This window comes from Strix aluco, chromosome 17, assembly GCF_031877795.1.
Source record: "Strix aluco isolate bStrAlu1 chromosome 17, bStrAlu1.hap1, whole genome shotgun sequence".
Taxonomy (NCBI): domain Eukaryota; kingdom Metazoa; phylum Chordata; class Aves; order Strigiformes; family Strigidae; genus Strix; species Strix aluco.
In genome coordinates, this window is record NC_133947.1 from 9,313,857 (window position 1) to 9,334,567 (window position 20,711).

The window sequence follows — 20,711 nt, forward strand, 5'->3', positions numbered from 1 at the left end:
GCAGTTAATCTCTGGGTGCTGTTTTACATGCTGATGCTGTGCTCGACTCCCGAGGCAGCTCTTGCTCGGTGACTGAACGCATCTGACATGGCTGGCCATATGCCTGTCGCTGCTCCTAAGGCAGTGGCGAGGGGCATGGCCCGTGAGCAAGTTCTGGTTTAGTAATCCTTGATCTTTCCCTCCCTGCTGTGAGTTAAGGTGTATCTTAAAGCTTGCTACTTGCTGGAGGAGGGTTAATGAATACCTGTATGAATTGGCTTGTTCTTTGGCCTTCAGTTGGTTTCTGGAAACTGTTCCACCCATTTAAAGTAGTGGATGCTTCTGTAAAATCAATATGGCAATTCTGGAGCAAAAGGCTACGTGGATCCTTCTTAACAGATGTAAATCTGGCTTAAGATAGATTTGTCTTAAATTGATTAAGAACAGATTAGAGGTAAAGCAGAACAAGGCACTCCTTTTAAACTCCACAGAGGTGGGCCTGCATCTCAGTTTAACCAAATTCTTTAAAAGCTATTCAGTCTTTCACTCCACAGAAAGATGTGGTCAGTCTCCTGCTCCCTGGACCTTCAGGAGAAGGTCTTTTAGGCCTTCAACTTCTGCCAAGTCTGGAGTTGCCCTCCAACGAGCTGGCTACTCGTGGTCATGCGAGGTAGCAGGAGCAGATGTATTTCTTTATGTGTATCTGTGGCATCACAGAAGTCCTACAAGCAGAGCTCTTTGGGGACTCAGCTGCAAGGGAAAGCGTTGCACTGTGATAAACTGAGGCCAATTACTGCAAAGTGCCTTGAAGTCCTGCTCAGCCTTTTCTTAAGCCAGTTGTCAGGACAGCCTGATGGGCTTGGCTTTGGTGTTTGCTTTGAGGTTCCCATGGATGCATTTCAAACTGCTCAGCTTTGTGGTATCTCTGGACTTCTCCAATTTTGTTTCGTTTTGCTGCTGGGTCAAGTTATCTGTGTTCTCTCCAGTTGTCTGCAGCCATGACCTGTCTGCTGCCCCTGTGAAATACTGCGGCCACACAAGGAGAAACCCTGCTCAGAGCTAGGGACACGTGAGGTAGTCGCACCGCACAAGGAAAGGGGGTGCTCCCTAAGCCACCCTACAGACCACAAGTGAATTGACAGAAGTGTGTCTTTTTGGCATGTTTTTGTTCTGTACTATTTGAAAAAAAAAAAAGGGGGGGGGGGGGGAGCTCGAGAAGACATCAGGGCCAGCATCAGCAGACTTGCCTATATGAGACAGTGCCCAGGTAGGAGGTTTTTGGCTCGGGTACAGTGTCTGTCTGTCTGTGGTTCCTTCTGGAACTTGACTAGCCGCAGGCCAAAACGTGGAAGGGGAGCTGTGGTTGGTAGGGGGTTAAACTAGTCACCCACCTTGCCCCCTAAAGCTATGCACTGATTATCCTGCGGCGTGAGAGGGGTTCTGGCTGCAGATACCCAGCGTGACCATCCTGGTGTGCTTGGCAGCCCCGGGCACTCTCCTGCAGGCCGGGTCCCCGGGCCTGGCCAGGTTTCCTGAGCTCTTATGCCACCTAGCTGCTTTGCTGTTGTCTTCATCTGTGGCTGAAATGCGGCATTAGAATTAAATGAAATAAAATCCAACCAGTAAGACCAACTGCTATTTTAAAATGGCTTCAATGAATAATTGATAGAACCAGTACCTGGGCTTGTTTCCTGCTAAAAGCGGAGTATGTTAAAGTTGACTTAACTGAGTAAATGGCTTAAAGTGCAATGGGTCTCCAAAACATTTTGCTTTGTAATTGTTTCTGCAAATTTTCTTATGATGTCTTGGGGCACAGTTTTTGGCATACGTGTTGCAACACAAAGCAGAATTCATTTCCCTCCTCATTTTTTTTTTCTTCTTACTGTATTAACTGGAGAGGAATAAGGGAAGATGTGCTGTTCATTAAAACACAGCATTGTAGATTGTCCTGATGTTCCTTATGTCTCTTCTAGCTCTCGCTCTTCTAGATTCATACCAGCTAGTTTAGGCCTGAAAATATTTTTACTGGCATGCACTGGACAGCAGCAACCTCCTGAAACACCCTGAGCAATATGGGGCTGTGCTTCACGTCCCCTGTTGTGCAGGGAGGGTGTCCTGGCCCCTGCCCTCAGACCGTCTGTCTGATTCTGAACTATGACCCCCCTAGGCTGAAGCCCCTCGCCCGTTGTGTGTTCCCGCACACCCGTGCCGGGCGGGGTGCTGCTGCCGCAGGAATTACTCTCTGTCTGTAAATGCTGGAGGGCGACAAGCAAAAGGCAGCAGCTGCAGCTCCCCTGCTCGGCCCCCCGCTGTGTCCCGGGGCTTCCCCTCGCCCGAGCATCCCTGGGAGACGTCGGGGATGTAAATACATAAACAGCCTCAGATTATTACAAAGTGACTATGAATATTTGTAAAGCAGTAGGAGAGCTAATGCTGCTTCTGTTCTGGCCGTAATGAACATAGTTCGCCAATTATTCATATTAATTGCGTTTGAGTTTTATGGGCTGTTAAACGCTCGAGAGCGTGCTGGTGTTTCAGAGCTTCCCCGGGGAGCTCGCTGGGGTTGCTTTCCCCGGGGTTGCTTTCCCCAGGGTTGCCCGCCGGAGCGGGGCAGAGGCGGCCCCCCGGAGCCGCGACTGCTCCGGCCGGGGTGTTCGTCTCCTCGCCGGCAGCCCCCGTCCGACGCCCCCCGCGGCTCTGCCCCTGCCGGGGAGCCCGCCCGCGCGGCGGAGCGCTGGAGGCACCCTGCGTGCACCACAGCACGCTCTGCGCAGCCGCCCCACCCCGCCGCGGCCGGCCCTTAGCGCGCCCGCCCGCGCCGCGCTCTCGGAGCCGCACTTCCCGCGTTGCGTTGACGTGTGGGAGGGGGCGGGGCTCCAGCGGCAGCGGCGCAAGATGGCGGCCACCACGGGTGCGGGTGAGCGGGCGCCGGGGCGGCGGGGCCGCGGGCCGGGGGGGACCGGGCGGGGCCGCTCCTCGCTGCGGAGCAGCCACGGCCCCCCGCGGGCGGCGGCGCGGCGGGCTGCCGGCGGCCGGGAGGCCCCGCTGGGTGTGTCGGGGCTGGAGGGGCGGCGGCGGGCGCTAGGCCGGGAGGCGCCCGGCGGAGGGGCGAGAGCGGCCGCGGGGGAAGGGGCGGTGGCGGCGGGGCCGGCCTGAGGAGCGCGGCCCGGTGCTCCGGCCGGGGGTGGCGGCGGAGCCGGTCGCCGCTCCTTCGCCGCGGCTCTCGGGCGGGCCCGGCCGGCACCTCCCCGGGGGTTGCCGAGGCCTCGCGGTGGGAGCGGCCCCGGCGGGGCGAGCCCGGTCCGGGGCCGGGAGGGGCGAGTGGGGGCGGCCCGGGCCCCGCGGGAAGCCTGCCCCGGCTCTCTGCGGGCCGGCTCCGGGGAGCGGCGCTGGCGGGGGCGGCGCGCCGGGCCAGGCTGCCGGGGCTGGGACCCCCTGCCCGGGACCGGCCGGGCCCGCAGCCCTCGAGTCGGTCCCGCGGTGCGGACCCGGGGCGGGGCTGCCCCGGCCGCTGACAGCCACCGGAGCGCAGCCAGCGCGGCCGCCGGCGCCTCTGGCAGAGCCGCGGCTTCGCTTAACGTCCTGCTCGTGTGGCGAGCTGCCTGTGGCCAGAGCTGACCCTCGGTTCTCCAGTTTTGGTAGTCACCGAGCCGTGACTATAGAGTTACCTGGGTGAAATTAGCTGCCTTAAAATTCTTTTTCACTAATAATATCTTCTTGTTACATCAGAAGGATGTAACTTCCTTGTCAGGACGTGTATGCTTCACGAAGTCAGTATATTTTTTTTCCCCCTTTAAAATTGCTCCTCGCCTGCTTTGAGTAGTTAAACATATCCTATCTTCGCATTTATCATTACACATTAAACAAAAATACTGCAACTAGATATTGAATGGGGTGGGTTTTTTCTGCTGACATCCTCTAATGAACTTCGACGGATCGAATAAATTAGTTTCACTTCTGCTTAGCCAGTTTCATTCTCCTGGTTTTGTAAGTCTGTATAGGGTTTCAAATGTGCCACTGTAGTACTTGTTTTCAAATTGCTCCCTTTGAAGTTTAAATATGAGATCACCAGCAGACTGCTTTTGAAGATATAACAAAAATATTGTGGAATTCTTTTTTTACAGATAGGTCCCTATCAATGACCACTTTCAACTTTTAAGAATAACCATCACAATACAGATGGTTCATAGTAATCAGGTTTGTAAAAACACTTTTTAAATGCAGTGGATGCTGTCCTGAGAATTACAGTTTACAGATCTGTGTTTGAATGTACGTGTTTGCGAGGTGTTGGAACACTTGATGAAATATACAGAGCCTTCTTCCCCCTCTTATGTCACTTTATTCTGGCTACCATGCTTTCTCAATAATCCTTTCAAGCTGCTGACTTTTCATTTTGTGTTTGGCCGGAAGAACAAGGCAAATATTTTTCTTTTTAAGCCAGCGCAGCTTTGTGAATTAATTGTCTGGGTGGTCACGGAGGGGTATGTGTGGAAAGGGACTTGGACTGCAGTGATAAAGTCCAAAGCTAGTCCTACTGCACAGCTTTCCTTTTGTAGTGAACACTCTTTGTGATAAGCTGTCATTAACCATCATCTGCTAGCCACATTGTGTCTTTTGGATTGCTTCCTATTATTTCCTGGATTTCTGAAAGCTGTCTCGTTCCTTCAGTGCTGGAAGCATGGAGCAATACGCACCCAGGTAGATGTGAGTAGGGGCATCAGTTTCTCGTGTCTACAGTGTGGGCATTTGACAAGCACTGCACTTCAGGTACCCGTGAGATCCTGTGTGTTTAACTGCTTGGGGGGGGGGGGTGTGGAAATCAGTGTGTGACTTGATAAACAAGTGTTGCAGTAACACAACTTCTGTGGTAAACCCTAAATTCAGTATGGGAGAACTTTCAGGTACAGACCAGCAGCTTACATTGATGGGAGCCTTAGAGCTTTGTCTGGCTGTAAATCATAGGCTGCCCTACCAGCAGTGCTCTGCGTTTTCTTGTTGTGTTAGTAAAGGATAAAGATTTTCTTCTTCTGATAAAGAGAACAACACAGTGTCCAGTTACTGATAGTGGTGGTGGCACTGCAATGCAGTTTGTATGGTTCCTTCTTGACACTGCACTGAAGGCATTGTCTAGCACATAGAGCCTGAAGTGACACTTTCTTGTTCTCCACTACTGATTGATTTGCTGTGGGGCTTTGGGCAAGTAGCTGTAGTATCTTTATTCATATGTGAAACAGATTTTGCTAATACTTGTTTCATGGAATCTTAATGTATTCATATTTGTTTATAAAACACTTGAATATGTTTGATATTCTGAGTTTAGAGTGGTTCAGCAAAGGAGCTTAAACGGAGGTTGAGGATGAAAAATACTCACTCTTTAAAAGCAGCTACTGACCCAGAGGTAACAAATGCCCCAGTAACTTAAAAAAGTCATAGGACTGGTCCTGGGAATTGGACAGGTAAGCCTTATATTTGTATCTAATAAACAGGTAGAAATAAAAAGGAAAAAAAACCTCACCTGAAAGAAATGTTATGATTCAAGGTCCACTAGTATTCCCTGTGTAGAGGAGGATTCTGTGCTGCTGCTGATGTGGGTTTTCCACATGCACAATTTATGTATGAATAAAAAGAAAAGGCTTACTTTTATCATTCTAATAAGGCTCTTCATAGAAGACTACAAACACCCAAACTGTAAGTGTATGTCTGTCCATCCTTCAGACTGAAATGTCATGCAGGAACGCTCAGCTGGCTCAGGTGCCAGGGGTGATCTAGCTGAGAAGTCAGGGGTTCCCCAGAGGCTCACGTACGCCGTGGCCCCGCAAGGAAGTTGGGCTGTGTGGAGTCTGTGTTGCAGTTAGACTACAGGAGCTTGCTCCCCGTCACTGTGCTGCAGACTCCTGTATTATAATGGGTCCAAACCTGACCACGTTGGCCTATGGAATCCTGTTTCTTTTAACTTTCATCCTGTGAAAAGTTTAACAACCTCGTTTAACCCACTTTTCTCTCATAGGTCCGTTTAGAGGGTCTGTTGCAGGGCTGTGGTAGACGCTGTGTTTACCAACAGCCTGGAAGAACTCAGTAGCAAAATGATTTGCCCAGATTTAAGTTATTCAAACTCAGAGGAATGTGAAGAACTCCAGAAGGACAATTCATTAGGTGTATGGTCATGACAGTACTGATATCTGTGTCTTAGTACTCCTAACAGAGAGAACAGCATACATCAGTTTTAGTACAGTATATTAAAAGATATATTTGTAATTGTTTGGGGACCCATAACTTCACTGTAAACCCAAAGTTACACTTGTGAAAAACAAATGAGATGTTACAATGAAGAAGAAACTGCGTATGGAAGGATATAGAAGCTGTACCCTGCCTCTGCAAACGGACCGTGATGTCTCCTTTGGAGTGCACTGCGTGCGCTAGTCATTGTTATCTCAAAATAAATATTGCCAGCCACCAAGTACTTTCTAAGTCTGTAAGTAAAATACTCAAGGGTAGGGAAAAAGTAATTGAAGAGAAAATGAAAACATAAATTATGTCTTCTTAAATAAGATGGACTGTAAGAGCGCATGAAATAGCAGGTGCTAAAGGAGTTGACTGCAGAGCTTCTTTGTGTATTGTAATGGAAGGATGCAGTAGGTTAAATAAAAGGGTAAATAGTTCAAAACTCTTAAAAGATACTCAGTTGAATCTTTTAATGTATAATTATATAAATTACATAGTATATTTGAAAATGCCATTCTGGCTGAGAACTTAAAATGATTCATTAGGGAATTAAATATGTAAGTAGGTGAGGATCATAGAAGATATAATACAGATTTTGCCAGGTGTATGAAGGTTGGGATTTTCAGGTTGTGAGGGTGTGTTTTAACTATTGCAAGTCAAGATGAAATGACTCGGTTCCCATGTACTGATTAGCTTGTGCACCTTCCTCCCAAGCCTGACCTGGGCCTGGCCCAGAAGCGGGGCGGGGCAGCGTGCATCCTGCTCTGCTGCTCCCCTGGGCTTGTCAGCTCTGGTGGTAGAGCTGGAGCCCAAGTGACTTGTGACTTCGCCTTAGTCTGTTGGTGTGGTGTCTTGCTCTTCAAAGCTTATCTTAAAATCGGTGAACCTTCTTGTGCGTTCACCTTTCGATGGGTGGTGTGAATTGAAGAAAACCTAGTGATGCTTTGTGGGTAGAAGAGGCAACTGGAGGAGAGCGCTCGGCGCTGGGTCAGTAACAACCGTTTCCTTTCACAACGCAAAGAGGAAATGGTGGGTTTTTCCCTGGTGAGATTTAGTGTAAAGATTTTGTCCAGGACGATTGTTCAGGGTGACTTATTTTCTAGAGTAACTTCTGGCTGAGCTGGTAATGTTTTGCTTTTCAGCTGTGATACAAGCCACAGAATGCATCTGATTTTAACTCTTCTGCTGCTGGAAAGCTTTATTTGGCTTCAGACCTCAGTGATACTGCCAGTCTGCCTCAGACAAATGTTTTAAAGTGATTTCTTTCCAAGTAACATGCTTAAAGTATTGAAAGACAGAGCCAGCACTCTAGCTTACACAGAACAGAAAACACTTCAGATTCTTTCAAGTGCTCAGGAAGTTATCTTGGATCTGCAAAATATCTCAGTACCTGTCTGCATTATCAGAGTATAAATCATGACTATAAAGATGATGCCAGAAATCTAAAGTTCCTGTCTCCTGAAAGTTTTTGTGACAGTTGCTGAAAGCCTTTTGTTCAGTTTTAAATATTTCATTACTTCAGGAACTTTATATACCATTGTGACAAGGAATGATTTACTTATTGTTTACAGTTGCAGTGTTGCAAGGGTAAGCTATCAAATTTTCAATAGCTGCTATCTCTGCAAAGAGATGAGAAATATATTGGAAAAGATGTAATTAAGGCTGAATATCAAATACACAAAAGCAAGCAACAGAAGGGGCTTTAGCATATTAAACAAGAGGTGTTTAAAGCTATTGGATTTCAGTTCACTTGAGTTATTGTAAATCAGGAACTAACACAGAAAGCAGAGTTAAAATTGGCCTGAAAGGCAAGTTTGATAAGTTGTTTGTTATCAGTGAAGATATCAAGAAACCTTCAGCAAAAAGATGTTTCCTCTTTTTAGAGCCCCTAACGAGTGAAAGTATTTTTTCTGTGTGCTTTGCTGAGGGTTCTGTGCAGTATATTTGTGCTTTAATCCCAAAGAGAAGGATTTGTAATTTATTTCACTTGAGAAAGGAAAGAGAAATGTATTCTTGAAGTTTTTGTGAGGTGTATATTTTGTTCTGTTGACACTGATGAAGAAGACCCTAGAAGAGGATCTACTCTCAAAAGCATATTGTCCACCTTGTTTCACTGTGCTGTCTTCAGCTTGATAAGGTTCCTGAATTTGGAATTGCTTCCACTGTATAACTGGCGAAAATTAAAAGATTAAAAGTATGGTCTGTCAGAAAGTGTTGGTTTTAACTTGTTATGCTTCTGTATGCTTCACGTGAATGTAAATTTAAGATGAGAAAAATCTCAGACTGGTAAGATCACTCTTAAAAATATCATAAGACACATTCCGTTGTGTATCTTCAGTAGTGCTGCGATATAAAGTAAATCTGAGAGTGCTTTAAGGTCTTTAAAAGTCCAAGTTGGCATTTAACTGTCTTCCAGGAGTAATTCTGTTTTTTCGTAGTGCAGAACTTTCTTTAGTGAGATTCTGACCAGACATGGTCAGACTCCTTTTGTCCTCATTTCGGCTTGCTGTCTCTCTGTCTTGCAACTCATTGCTTAGAAGACAGCTGGGTTGTGAGGTGCCATGGGAGCAAAGGCTCATCAGTACCCGGCCGCCTGGCAGCGCTGGCATTGGGTGAAATTTTTGACAAAGAAAACAGGTGGTCCTGATTCTGTTTGAAGGCTGAAAAGGGTGTTACCCAAAACCTAGCAGCTTCTTAACTGCAACTTTAAACTCTGTAAAGTACACATCCTGGCTTTCTGGAAAACTCAGTCTGTGGTTTGGTTTTGTTCTCTATTTTGCCATAAAAATATTTCATAAACTTTTTGTAACTGGTGAACTAGTGTGCTGTGTTGAGGCTTCACAAATGCACGTTTACTAAAAGGTTAACTTTTGGAAAGACTGCACAAACCTGTCTGATTGAGATCTTACCTTGTCAGTACAGTTATAATTTAGCTTTTGTAGGTTTGCTGTTGCAGTTAATAGTAAATATCTCTTTTTGCTCTGAAATGTTTCTTCAGTTCCATTTCTGGGAGTATTTCTGCATGGTCAGGCAAGCTGCAAGTGAAGCAATTATCTAGATATGGTTGTATTTTTGTATCAAACGAAGCTGCTATTTGAGAGTCTTCTTGAACCATAGCAAAGGCTAAATTAAAATGCATAACTGAAAGTACTTTCGACAACCTGATTACTTTTTAATTGCCTCTTACTTTATTTAGGTTTTCTTGTGTTAAATGAAGGACTCTTAGAAAAACAGGTTTGTTTGGTTACTGCCTTGAAAGTCTCCATTGCTACACTGAAAAGATTATGCAAGGTATTTATTGGGGGGTGGGAGGACAACATGCAGTTGACTCATGGTTGTGTCAGCTGGCGCAGGACATCTCCTAACTCTGAATCTGCCACGGTTTAGCTATGGAAGCTATTTGGCAAATATTGTGTATGCCTGGAACAGCTCAGATCACTTTCTAGGAATCTTGGTGGACAGCAAACATGATGATGATATGTGTGCGTACGACCACGAGTGATAAAGTTTGTGTGGTTTCTGAGGTTCGGGTCCCAGCAGGATGTGGTAGCTGACCATGAGTGCTCCAGGCCATTGCAAATGAAGAAGAGATGGAGTTGGCTTAATGGCTTTGTACATCTTTCCAGGCTGACCAGAAGGGTGAATCTGGTCTTTTATTCTGTCTTGCTTAAGGGCAGGTTATTTGGAAATGATTTAAAGCATTTATGATCATATGGCCGTAGTCTTTTATATGTATATGTGTGTTTTTCTTCCTGTTGAATCTCCTGAGAATGTGTCAGGGAGGGAGCTGAATTACTGGCTTTGATGTGACAATGAACTTGCCCTCTGTAGTGGCTGAGGTGCTGGGCTTCCACCTTACACCTCTGAGCTTTAGCATAGGGATAAAACATTTTTAGAAGGCAGCAATGCTGTTGGACAGGGTGGCTTGTTGTAAAGCGACCAGTCATCTCCCATGATCATTCTGTTTTCTGTGAAGTGCATAAAAACCTGAATATATGTACTTCACTTTTCACACCTCCCTTTGCACTGATGCTCCTGCAGTGCTCACAAGTGAGCAGTTGCTGTGGAATTAATAATTATTTGTGTTAACTTTTTCCGTGTGATAGGAGCCAGTGCACGATATGACTAGCTAGCTCTCTGTAGACCTCAGACTTGTCAGAGAACTCTACAATCCTGTGTGAGTCTTTTATGGCTCTGATTCATGCTGAATCAGAGCAGCTGTATCTGGGGAAGGCTCAGAAATAAAGTTGCCTTCTCTTCCCGTAAGGTTGTAAAGCCAAGCCTAGCTCTGGTTAGCAAATGTCAGAATTAAGGCTGCCTTTCAGCCTTGGTTGTGGCCTTCTTGAATATATACATGATGATGTCATTTTTAATTACATGATCACTTAATTTTCTTCATACAGGATTCCTGCCTCACTCGATGAACGGGGTGCATGATGCTCAAAGGAAGGGTAGACAGGCAATAATTTTGATTTCCTTCTTTGGTGTGTGGCCTCTGTCTGCTTACCATGAAGCTGATTCCTCCTAGGTTATCTGTTTTGGTCTAAGTAAATATCAGTAAATTATCTTCGTACCACCAACAAATATGAAGTGGTATCAAGTACTGAAGAGTAGAGACTGAGATGATGCTTTGTTAAACATCGTGATGTTGTGGTCCAGAAGAGAGAGTATTTTTTGGCAACACGAGACATTTGAGGCAGGTCTTCCGCTGGCTTCAGCTTATCGCTTCTATGAGCAGGGAGAGGCTCGCGTTGGGTTTCTAATAATAGCCACGGACGGTTTCCTTTGCGGCATCACCTGCGTTACCAAAGAGCTGCTGTGTCAGACCGAAGGGTGGAGTTCACCCTCCAGAAGAACCTTTTGTTTGTCTTTTGTTTGTCCTTCTTCCCTGGCAGTTTCTTTCCCCAGGCACCAGCAGGCAGGGCTGAAGCCCAGACAGCAGCTTCAGGCATCGCGCAGCCATGAGTCATTCCCCATCGACAGCTTTCCCGTGCATCCGCTGCAGCAAAAATAGTGAAATAGGTAGTGTGTGTGTAACTAAAGGTGGCACCTTGTCCTTCAACTTGTGCTCCATCTGTTTCTCTTGTCCCCCAGCTCTCTTATCCCCTGCATTGGAGCTAGGTTGCTCTCTTCTCTGCCTCCCCTGACTACAGCATGGAGAGCATTGGGAATATAAAAATGGGGTGGCTAATCTGTCATGATTCAGGTATGAACTGCATACTTGAACCTTCATATGCCCAAGGTACACAAGATACATGCTTCATACTTTTAAGACTTACTGGGAGGGGAAACTCTGGAGTTTTTTGTGCAGGGGAAGTGACAGTGGTCCCCAAGAGGTCCTGTTACCACTGAGGGGTTGGTGTTCAGTTAATCTTACGGTGATGGCTTCACCGGTCCCAACTGACTCATTTCCTTTCGCAGCCAAAGATTTGTATTACTCAGCAGCCATGGTAACAGCACCGTCTTGCTGGGAGTTGAAGATGTAGATTTGGCATGGAGTTGTATTTGAGTCGTGCTCAGCAGCCCCCGTATGTGTGGTTTTGTATTGCCAGTGCAGGTCTCGTGTCTTCTGACACTGCTTTTCTGATTCTGGGTTTCTCTTCATACTGTTGCTACAGCTGAGTTATTGAATCGTGTTTCCCCAGAATATTCTTGAACGTGATTATGTTTCATGTGTAGCAAACTGGCCAACAAATTAACTCCTGTAGTAATTTGCTTTTTTGGTTTATGCTGGCTTTGTAGTGAATGAAATTTGGGCAACTCTGATTCTGCAGCAAAATCATCACTGACATTTAGTTTCTTTAGGTCATTAATATATTTAAAACTTTTTAAAGTTACCAGAGTTAGTCAATTGTAAGCACTGCTACATTTCATGGTGCCTTAGAACCTCTGTATTTTCCACATTGCCAAGCAGCTACAGAGATGATTTTCAAAGCCCTTGGTCCCTTTCTGATGTCCTCAGAGCTCAGTGCCCAGCCATGCTGGAAGTGCTGGCTTCTGACTGAGAAGTTTGCTGGGTTCACTTTATACACCGGAAGGCTGATTTCCCATTCTCTTTCTGCTGTACTAAATAAGTGATAGCGAAGAAGGGGATTAATTATGATTTTCTGTTATTACATGCTAGTGAATAATTAACTTCGTACTATTGGAGGGTAAAAAACTCCAAACTTCAAATCCAACCTTTTTGTATGTCAGGTGAAAATAACATCATTAAATATATCTTGACAATTATTTTGTTACTGTTGGAGAGAGACCTGCTTCACAGAGGTACCTGGACGCCAGGTACCCACCAAAGCCGCTCTATCACTCCCCTCCTCAGCTGGACCCGGGAGAAAAAATATGACGAAAGGCTCGTGGGTTGAGATAAAGATAGGGAGAGATCACCACAGGGTCACAGCCTCCATTGGGCATCACCCTGCTCCAGCACGGGGTCCCCCACGGGCTGCAGGTGGGTCTCTGCTCCCCCGTGGACCCCCATGGGTGCAGAGCACAGCTGCCTCACCATGGGCTGCACCACGGGCTGCTCCGGTGCCAGGAGCACCTCCTCCCCTCCTTCTGCACTGACCTTGGTGTCTGCAGAGTTGTTTGTCTCACGTGTTCTTACTCCTTTCTCTGGCTGTTGCTGGTGGGTTTTCTTCCCCTCTTCTTAAATATCTTTTCACAGAGGCGCTCCCACTGTCGCTGATGGGCTCGGCCTTGGCCAGCGGTCTTGGAGCTGGCTGGCACTGGCTCTGTAGGACACAGGGGAAGCTTCTGGCAGCTTTGCACAAAAGCCACCCCTGTAGCCCCCCTGCTACCAAAACCTTGCCATGCAAACCGAATACAAAGGAGAAGTGGTAGCCTAGAGTGCATTCATGTTTTGTGGTGACTGAAGTACAGGTACCTTGAAGAAGAATGAGTAATTGAGCCCCCTGTAGCCTGGGTTCAAGATCTTCCTTCTGCACAGACTTAGTGTGTGACCTTGGGTGTGTCACCTAAGCTCTCTGTGCCATTGTTTTCCATTAATGTAATGGGGATAAGAAAATTTCCCTGTTTTGCTGTGTCTGTTGAGTATAAATGTGCTAGCAATTAAGAAGTGCTGAAATTCCTTGGTAGTGGAGGTCATAAGTACAAAGGATGCTATTGCTGCTGACAAAGCCCACTTAAATTCACTTCAGATTAACCTACTACTGTTATGAAAGAGTTTTATTTGCTTTGAATGGTATTTTTAAAAGCTCTGAGTTGCATGATGTCAAGCTTCTCATGGTGTCATTTTGTAGAATCTTCTAAATTTTTATAGTATAAATCATATAGACAAGTGCTAATTAGAGCTCTATAATACTGTCTGTATCTCTGAATGGACAGAAATTTCCTTTCATTTTACTGCCTGCCCTAGTATTTGGCCTGTCAACCTTCTAGCATATTTAATTGTGGATAGCTTGGTTTTGCGTACAAAATCTAAGCTAAATATGGGGATATCTTTTTCATAGTGTTGAAATATTGTAATTCAAAAAATAGTGATATTTTAATGTTTTTACCCAAAATGTTTTCTGTATAATGACCAAAGTATGTCAAATTACTCTAGCTTTATTTCTTTATTAGATTTTTCGACTCAAAATGTTTTTCTGATTCTTTTCAGGAGTAAAAGTTCCTCGTAATTTTCGTCTGTTGGAAGAACTTGAAGAAGGTCAGAAAGGAGTAGGAGATGGAACAGTTAGCTGGGGCCTCGAAGATGATGAAGATATGACACTTACAAGATGGACAGGAATGATTATTGGGCCTCCAAGAGTAAGTATCCACTTGAGATAGTACGGTTACTTTTTTTTCCTTCTACCTTTTCTTCTCTTAATCTAACCACTGAAGTAGAAAGCAAACAAAACACAGGTGAGTGAAAAAACACTTCAGCAAGTGATTTATGTTGAAGGTTCAAGTTCCATATAATAATGGGTTTTGTGTATCTGTATGTCTTTTTGCTTATAATTTGGAATATTTTTAGTGCCTTTCTCTGGTTAGTTCTGTTACATGTCTGCTTTATATTTACAGATTCATTAAGACATAACTTTTGAGATTCCAGGATTCTAGTAGCCTGTACTCTTGAATACAGCAAGGTTTAAAATCCTTCGGCTAGTGAGATTACATATGGAGCTAATGTAGGTAAAACATGGATGTTTTGTTCAGTACTGCTAGTCTTCCTGCTGTTTCTTGTTGAGTTTATGGGCTGGTTTTGCAGCAGTACTGACTTGCTCTTGCAGAGTTTCAGCTAACTCAGGAAACTCAAATTTTAATGACTTCGGTTTCTTCTCTGTTCTCTCCCAGTGTAACTTCTTACAATGCTACTGGTCTTTGTGGTAGTATTGTGTTCTCTCTCTCTCCCCCCCTCCAAACCCTACTAAACTGTGGGTCTCCACTCTGGTAGTGAACTTGAGGACTTAATTGTGCATTGTATATATGCATGTATTCTAAAAACAAAACTTGTCTCCAGTTTCACTGTGTATCTCTGTTCTGTTTCCTTAATATCCTTACCATGAAGCCTAAGTAGCTGATCCTCCTTCCTGCAATAGTAGTTGTTGTCTCTATATCTGGCCTCAGTGTCACTTCTCAGTAATTCCAGTGTTCTCAATCAATTATATGGAAACCTTTGCAGACCTTTAATCATGCTACTGCCCTATGTGTTTCCATTCTATTCGTTGCCTTTTCTAACATTAGATGAGGTTGTACAAGAATTTATATTCTAATGCATTACACATGCAGTATTTTCTATCTCGTCCAGAAGTGGTGTTTACTTTTTGTCTGCCATTGTTAACATCTCCCCATTTGTGATCATTTTGTTTGTTTTTGATATGCCCAAATAATTTTCTAGAACAGCATTTGATTTTAGAGCATTAGGAGAGTGTTAATGAGCCTGCATTAAGACTGAAGAAAGCTCACTGTGTACATACACTTTATGGAAAATTTAAGCAACCTTGAAATCTAATTTAGAAAATTAAATAGAAACTGAAATGTGCAAACAGACATGTGCAGACTTGTCAGCAGTGATAGAAATTTGTAGTTCATGTCACACTGCTAACCAAGGCTGCAGGACTATCACAGATGATTCACCTGTGCCTCTTTTGTCTTTCTGACACACTTACGAATATAGATTTTTTCCCAAAAGTGTCTTGACTTCTTTTGAGCTTATTGCTTGAAAGCAACGGTCTGTATTGAGAGACGTTCTGGGAACTTCCAGTCATTCATGTTTGCTAAGTGGTTGTCCTGCTTTCAGCACTGTTCATACTCAGTTATATTATTACCATTTTTTTTCTTAATAGGAAGTGGGAATACTGTCTCTGGAAAAAAATTCCTATTTCCTATGTCCTATTTCCTTCTGGGTAGAAAGCAGTCACACTTGTAGCAGGTGGAAGAATCTTGTGCTGGGCATCTCAGAGGGAAAAATGAACTGTGGTGCAGAGTTGGATACGTGCTGCTGCTCTGAGAGTCCCTGCTACCATACATGGAAGCGTGCTTCTCCTTCTCAGACTTTGTGTGGATGGTTTCTCAGCCAGTGATTCATCTTGTTTATACAAGCTATTTAAAAACAGTGGCACTGTCAAAACGTCAGCTTTATCTGCACATATTTTATATTGGCTATAGACATGTGCACGGTCGAGGCTTTCCATTCACTAGGCTCAGCGTGGTGCGGTTATTTGCAAAGACCCTAAAACCCTGCACAAACCTCTGGGCTGCTGCTCTGTGCACAAGGCATGCTCAGGGACTCAGTTAGGAGACCTGGGCAGGCTGAGCAGAGCTGACGGATTACTTTTTTTCCCCAAAACTTTGTGACAGCATTCAGTTTGTCACTGCCCTGGCTGGGCATCTGAAAGGCCAAGGCGCTGGAGGAGGGTCCAAGAGGCACCACTGCCAGCCGGCCCTGGGGGGCCCGGTGCTGGTCTGGCCCTGGGGGGCTGCAGCCTGCTTTAAAGCCACTTCACTTGCACAGATGAGGAGAAGCTGAATCAAGAAGTCAGTTCTTATATTTTTGGTAGTGGTTTACAACAAAACACTCATTAATATTAAGGGAAATATTAAGATGTTCAGGGGCATAACAGGCCCTTGAAAGGGATTGCGTGGAGTTTTATATTGAGAAGTTTTTGTACGCTGGGCAACCGTCCCTCAGGTCCTGGTGGAGCCACGGTGCTCCGCTGCCACAGGTGAGCAGGAGCTGCTGACTGCTGCTGGGCTTCTCTGCTCACACATTCGCCTGGATTTTTTTTCTCATGATTGCTGCTGTGTGAGTTTAATGTTCATTGCATTGTTGAGGGTGCAGGAAATTGTGTCAGAAACTCTAAATCTGGAGAACTTGTCTGCCCAAACTTCCCCGTGACGATCCTGTTCCGTCCTATGCTTCTGCCCGCTGCCTGCGTCGCCCAGTTTAGCTGGAGCTCTGAGCCAGGCTGTACCAGATCAGCACAGCAGAAATAGTTACTCTCAGAATGCAGGATGACCTTAACTGTTGTTGTTTCTTTTAATTAATGTTAAACATTGAAGAATCCATGTAGCCTTGTTACATTTGTCTCTCTCTTATACCCATTGATTGGTTAATTAAAAACTCATGATCTAGAATTTCTATTAGCTGTTAAGTATAACAGTGTTACTGTGGTGGAGACAAAGTGATAATGATGTTCGGGATCAGGATGTACTTTGCAGTGTGTTGAATCTTGAGGCATTCCTCTTTCTGAGAACTAGCACATTCGTTTATGACCAAAGAATATTTTTCAACTGCAGTTCTAGGACAGGCTGACTTTAGATAGTTGCCTAAGCTAAGGCTGTGGCTTCAGTTTCAAGGTAGTGTTGTCCGATCAGTAAACTGATAAAACAATGCTGCTTTGTAAAGATTGGTTGAAAAGTAGGTATCTGAGTTATATGATGATTTAAAAAATCATTTCAGTTGGTGAATGGGAAGCAATGCCAGTTTCATTCCTTATATGAACATTTGCGGCTTAAAAGACCGCTAGAATTTATTACCCTGAAAGAGGTAACTTTTGATACTCTGAATATTATAAAATGAAACCAACCAGAGGTGGCCAGCATAATATGTAAATGGCTGCCCTTATATTTAGTAGTTTACATGTCCCTAAAGTAACCACTGTTTTAACCAAATGCTTATTGAACTGCCTGATGTAATTGTTCCCCTCTTTCTTTTCCCCTCAGACAATTTATGAAAACAGAATATACAGCCTTAAAATAGAATGTGGGCCTAAGTATCCAGAAGCACCTCCATTTGTAAGATTTGTAACAAAAATTAATATGAATGGAGTAAATAGTTCTAACGGAGTGGTAAGTTTTTGGTTTTTATTCAGTTTAATGTTTTCATGTGCAGCTCCAAATTAATGCTTTGTATATACTTGTGACTTGCTTAACTACTTACTGCTTGCTGGTGCCATTTTCTGTGAGGGAAAGGAAAGGGGGGTAGAAGGGAAGTGTATGAACCAAGTATGTTCAGAAATCAAAACGTGGAATTTACTTGTCCTGTGCTTTTGCAGCTCACAAATAGTTGCATCATGCGGGGATTTATTATGCTTTTAGGAAACCACTTGCTTGCTTTCTTTGGTTTCTCCCACTCAAATTCCTTATAGGATCTTTACTTGGAGGGTGTGTGGGGGAGCTAAGTTATCAGATGTATCAATTCTGACAGGAATGGTGTTTTTGTCTATTTTAGGTGGACCCCAGAGCCATATCAGTCCTAGCAAAATGGCAGAATTCTTATAGTATCAAAGTTGTTCTGCAAGAGCTTCGGCGTCTAATGATGTCTAAAGAAAATATGAAACTTCCTCAGCCACCTGAAGGACAATGTTACAGCAATTAATTAAAAAAAAACCAACATGCCCCCCTTATTCAATTTAAGCTGTCTTCATTTTCCACAGTAGTAAATTTTCTAGATGCATCTTGTAGACCTCAAAATACTGGAAAGGAAGTTCCCATTCAAAGGAAGTTTTTCTTGAGATACTGTAAATGATACTAATTTTTTTTTTCATTTGAAATATAAGTTGTGCTATAACAAATAATCCTGTCGTGTAACCACTGTCCACATAGCTGAACTTCTGGTATCAGGAAAAGTCTATTTAAATTTATTACTGTCAAGACCAGTGTGGCACATCTAACTTAACTGTGAAAGCATACATCCCACAATCACCTTGCTGTGTGTCTGGCCTGGGTTTTTTTTTTTCTTTTTCTGTCTTTTGCAATAGAGTTGAAGCTCAGGGCTATTTATTAGAGTAGACACAAAGGTTTTTGCTTCCAGTACTACACTGGGCTTTATGGACTACTAATGGGGATGTGTGCTAACCTCAGTCATCCCTCCCTTTGTGCTATCTCTAGTAAAGGCTGAATGTGACTGTGGTTGTTTTGGGGTTTTTATTATTTTTTTTTAAAATGCCCTGATAATCTGGGGCAAGCTTTCCTTCTTCCCTTTGGCCAAGGCATAGATTGTATTTCTCTTCCTGGTCCCCCTCACCAGTGACGTGGGCTTTGGGTGAGGGATTCAGGGTTCTTTTAATCTCTTCCCTCTTCCCCTCTTTTAATGGGGGTGCTGCTTTCTTTTTGCCCCTCTTTGTGACTCTTCTCGCCCCTGGTCAGCAGGGGTAAGCGTTGGGGCAATAACTTGACCTGTTCCCTCCTGCTTATCATTATGGTTTTGCAACAAATTTAGTTTTCACCAGCCTGGGAAACAAGAGTATCTGTTCTGCTCGCAAACTTGGATTTTTCCTGTCCCTCCAGCACTGCTGCCACACCGCCAAGCTGGCCACGGCTGATGTTATTAGATAGGCTTTTGACGTGGTGAAAAGAGCAGTAATTTACCAGGATTGCCGAAATCTTCTGCTGCCAAACTATAATGGGGAAACTCTGCACACAGAGATTCTGAACACACACTCCAGCTCAAATAGTTGTATTTTGGTGCTTTGGATTGACCCAAGAATGTTAATTAACAAAATGTTGCACTTATGTTTGGCCCTTCTAAAGATGTGACAACTACAGACAAATCAAATCAGCGTAGTAGATTTTATTAGGATTCTGTAAGTCTTAGAAGAGAAATCTCTTCAGCGAAGATTTTGGGGAAGCGGTGCATACAGCAGATTAAGGACCTTTATTGGCTTTGCATCCTGGCAAATCACTGCCTTTTCTGGTATACTGTTTCGGACCACTAACTGCTGAAATGTGGATGCAAGCTTACATACAACCAACCTAGTGTGTCCTAAGTTTTATGAAAAATTCAGTGTTTGTGTAAAAAAAAGAGAAAAAAAGAAAAAAAAAAAGTAAAAATAAACACATTTTAAAGCAGCAGCTATCAAGTCAATGAACAATTGATGTTTCCATTAACTCTTTTGAGGAAAATATTAGTTGTAAGGATTTAACATCCTCTGTAATTAAAGTTTAACATAACAGTATTCCATAAGCAGCCTTTTTATTGTATCAGACCATTGCCTGATTTTAATATAATAAAAAGTGTGCATTAATATTAGAAGGCTTTAATTGTATTTATGTTTAGAATTTTGATCCCTTATGGAACTCTTGATTTGTTGGAAGTATCTTCCTACAGATCACATTTAGCTAACAGTATGTAAACTGGTGGTGAAAGGCAATTGTCTTTATCCAACTGCTGCTGCTGTGCCAAGGAGAATCTTTAGTTTTAGTTTAAACCTCAGACTCCCATAGACTTGGCAGTCGGTAACGTTATGTGATGCTAAGGAACTGCTGAAACGAATTTCTAGATACATGTCCTGTCTGAAGGTGCTCTGTCATTGCAGTGACCTTGATGTGCTGTAGTCCTGAGGAAATCAAATCCCCATACAGTTCCATGTTATGCTGTCTGTCAAGTTCAAGAACTTCACAACCTGAAAATTTACCGGTTTTCCCTCAAATAGTGAAGTGTAAAAAGCTGACCTTGTCTCCAAATCTGGATAAAAATGGGGCTGCGAAATTTTGGCCCTTTCCAAGTGTAAAGCATCTCCACTTGAGAGGATTGCCAGAGGTACTCGTGCATTCACTTCAGCGTTGTGGTGAAACAAGGTTCTTCCTGGGTTAGGAATGAAAAAGGGAATGACCTTTTGTGAAACTTTGTGAAACTTGCTGCTGGCTTCTAGCCTGGAATACTGCTCATCCTTTGGTAGCTCGGAGGGTATCTGTGAAGAAAATGCGTCTAATACTTTGTCAGCATCGTGTGTGTGTGTTTATTTAAAATAGCTCGGTATCTAAAGATGTTAAATGGGAGTCGGAACAATGCTTGATAATTACAGCATGCTGCTTGATTATCTCTGTTTTTCAGAGCTGTTGTAAGAATGCCCTTGCCCTGTTCAGGAGGATATGGTTGGTGTGTGTTTGAGGCTTCCTCCAACCTTCTTACTTCAAGTAACGATTTTAAAACCTTGAAACTGTTTTGCTTTGCAAGTTGTACAGGTTAGAGCATTCCACCCTGACCTTGGCCGTGCTCAGCAGGGAGCTGTGCTGGCAAGAGCCATATATTAACAACATTGTGAAGTTGGGTGATGGTTTAAAAA

At 44.1% G+C, this 20,711-nt stretch overlaps 1 protein-coding gene across 5 annotated transcripts; it reads left to right on the plus strand.

Moving 5' to 3' along the window:
• The first annotated feature begins 2,828 nt into the window (after window positions 1–2,828).
• On the plus strand, window positions 2,829–20,368 carry UBE2V1 (ubiquitin conjugating enzyme E2 V1). 5 transcript variants are annotated; one of them, XM_074843216.1, is made up of 4 exons: window positions 2,829–2,890; window positions 13,820–13,968; window positions 17,368–17,493; window positions 17,876–20,368. In XM_074843216.1, exons 1-4 carry the CDS (start codon window positions 2,875–2,877, stop codon window positions 18,020–18,022), a joined length of 438 nt encoding a protein of 145 aa, XP_074699317.1. In that variant the 5' UTR covers window positions 2,829–2,874; the 3' UTR covers window positions 18,023–20,368. The 5 variants fall into 5 exon arrangements, with proteins under 5 accessions (XP_074699317.1, XP_074699316.1, XP_074699318.1 ...); XM_074843215.1 differs by having other exon boundaries at window positions 2,846–2,896; XM_074843217.1 differs by lacking the exon at window positions 2,829–2,890 and adding an exon at window positions 4,107–4,176.
• Window positions 20,369–20,711: the final 343 nt, after the last annotated feature.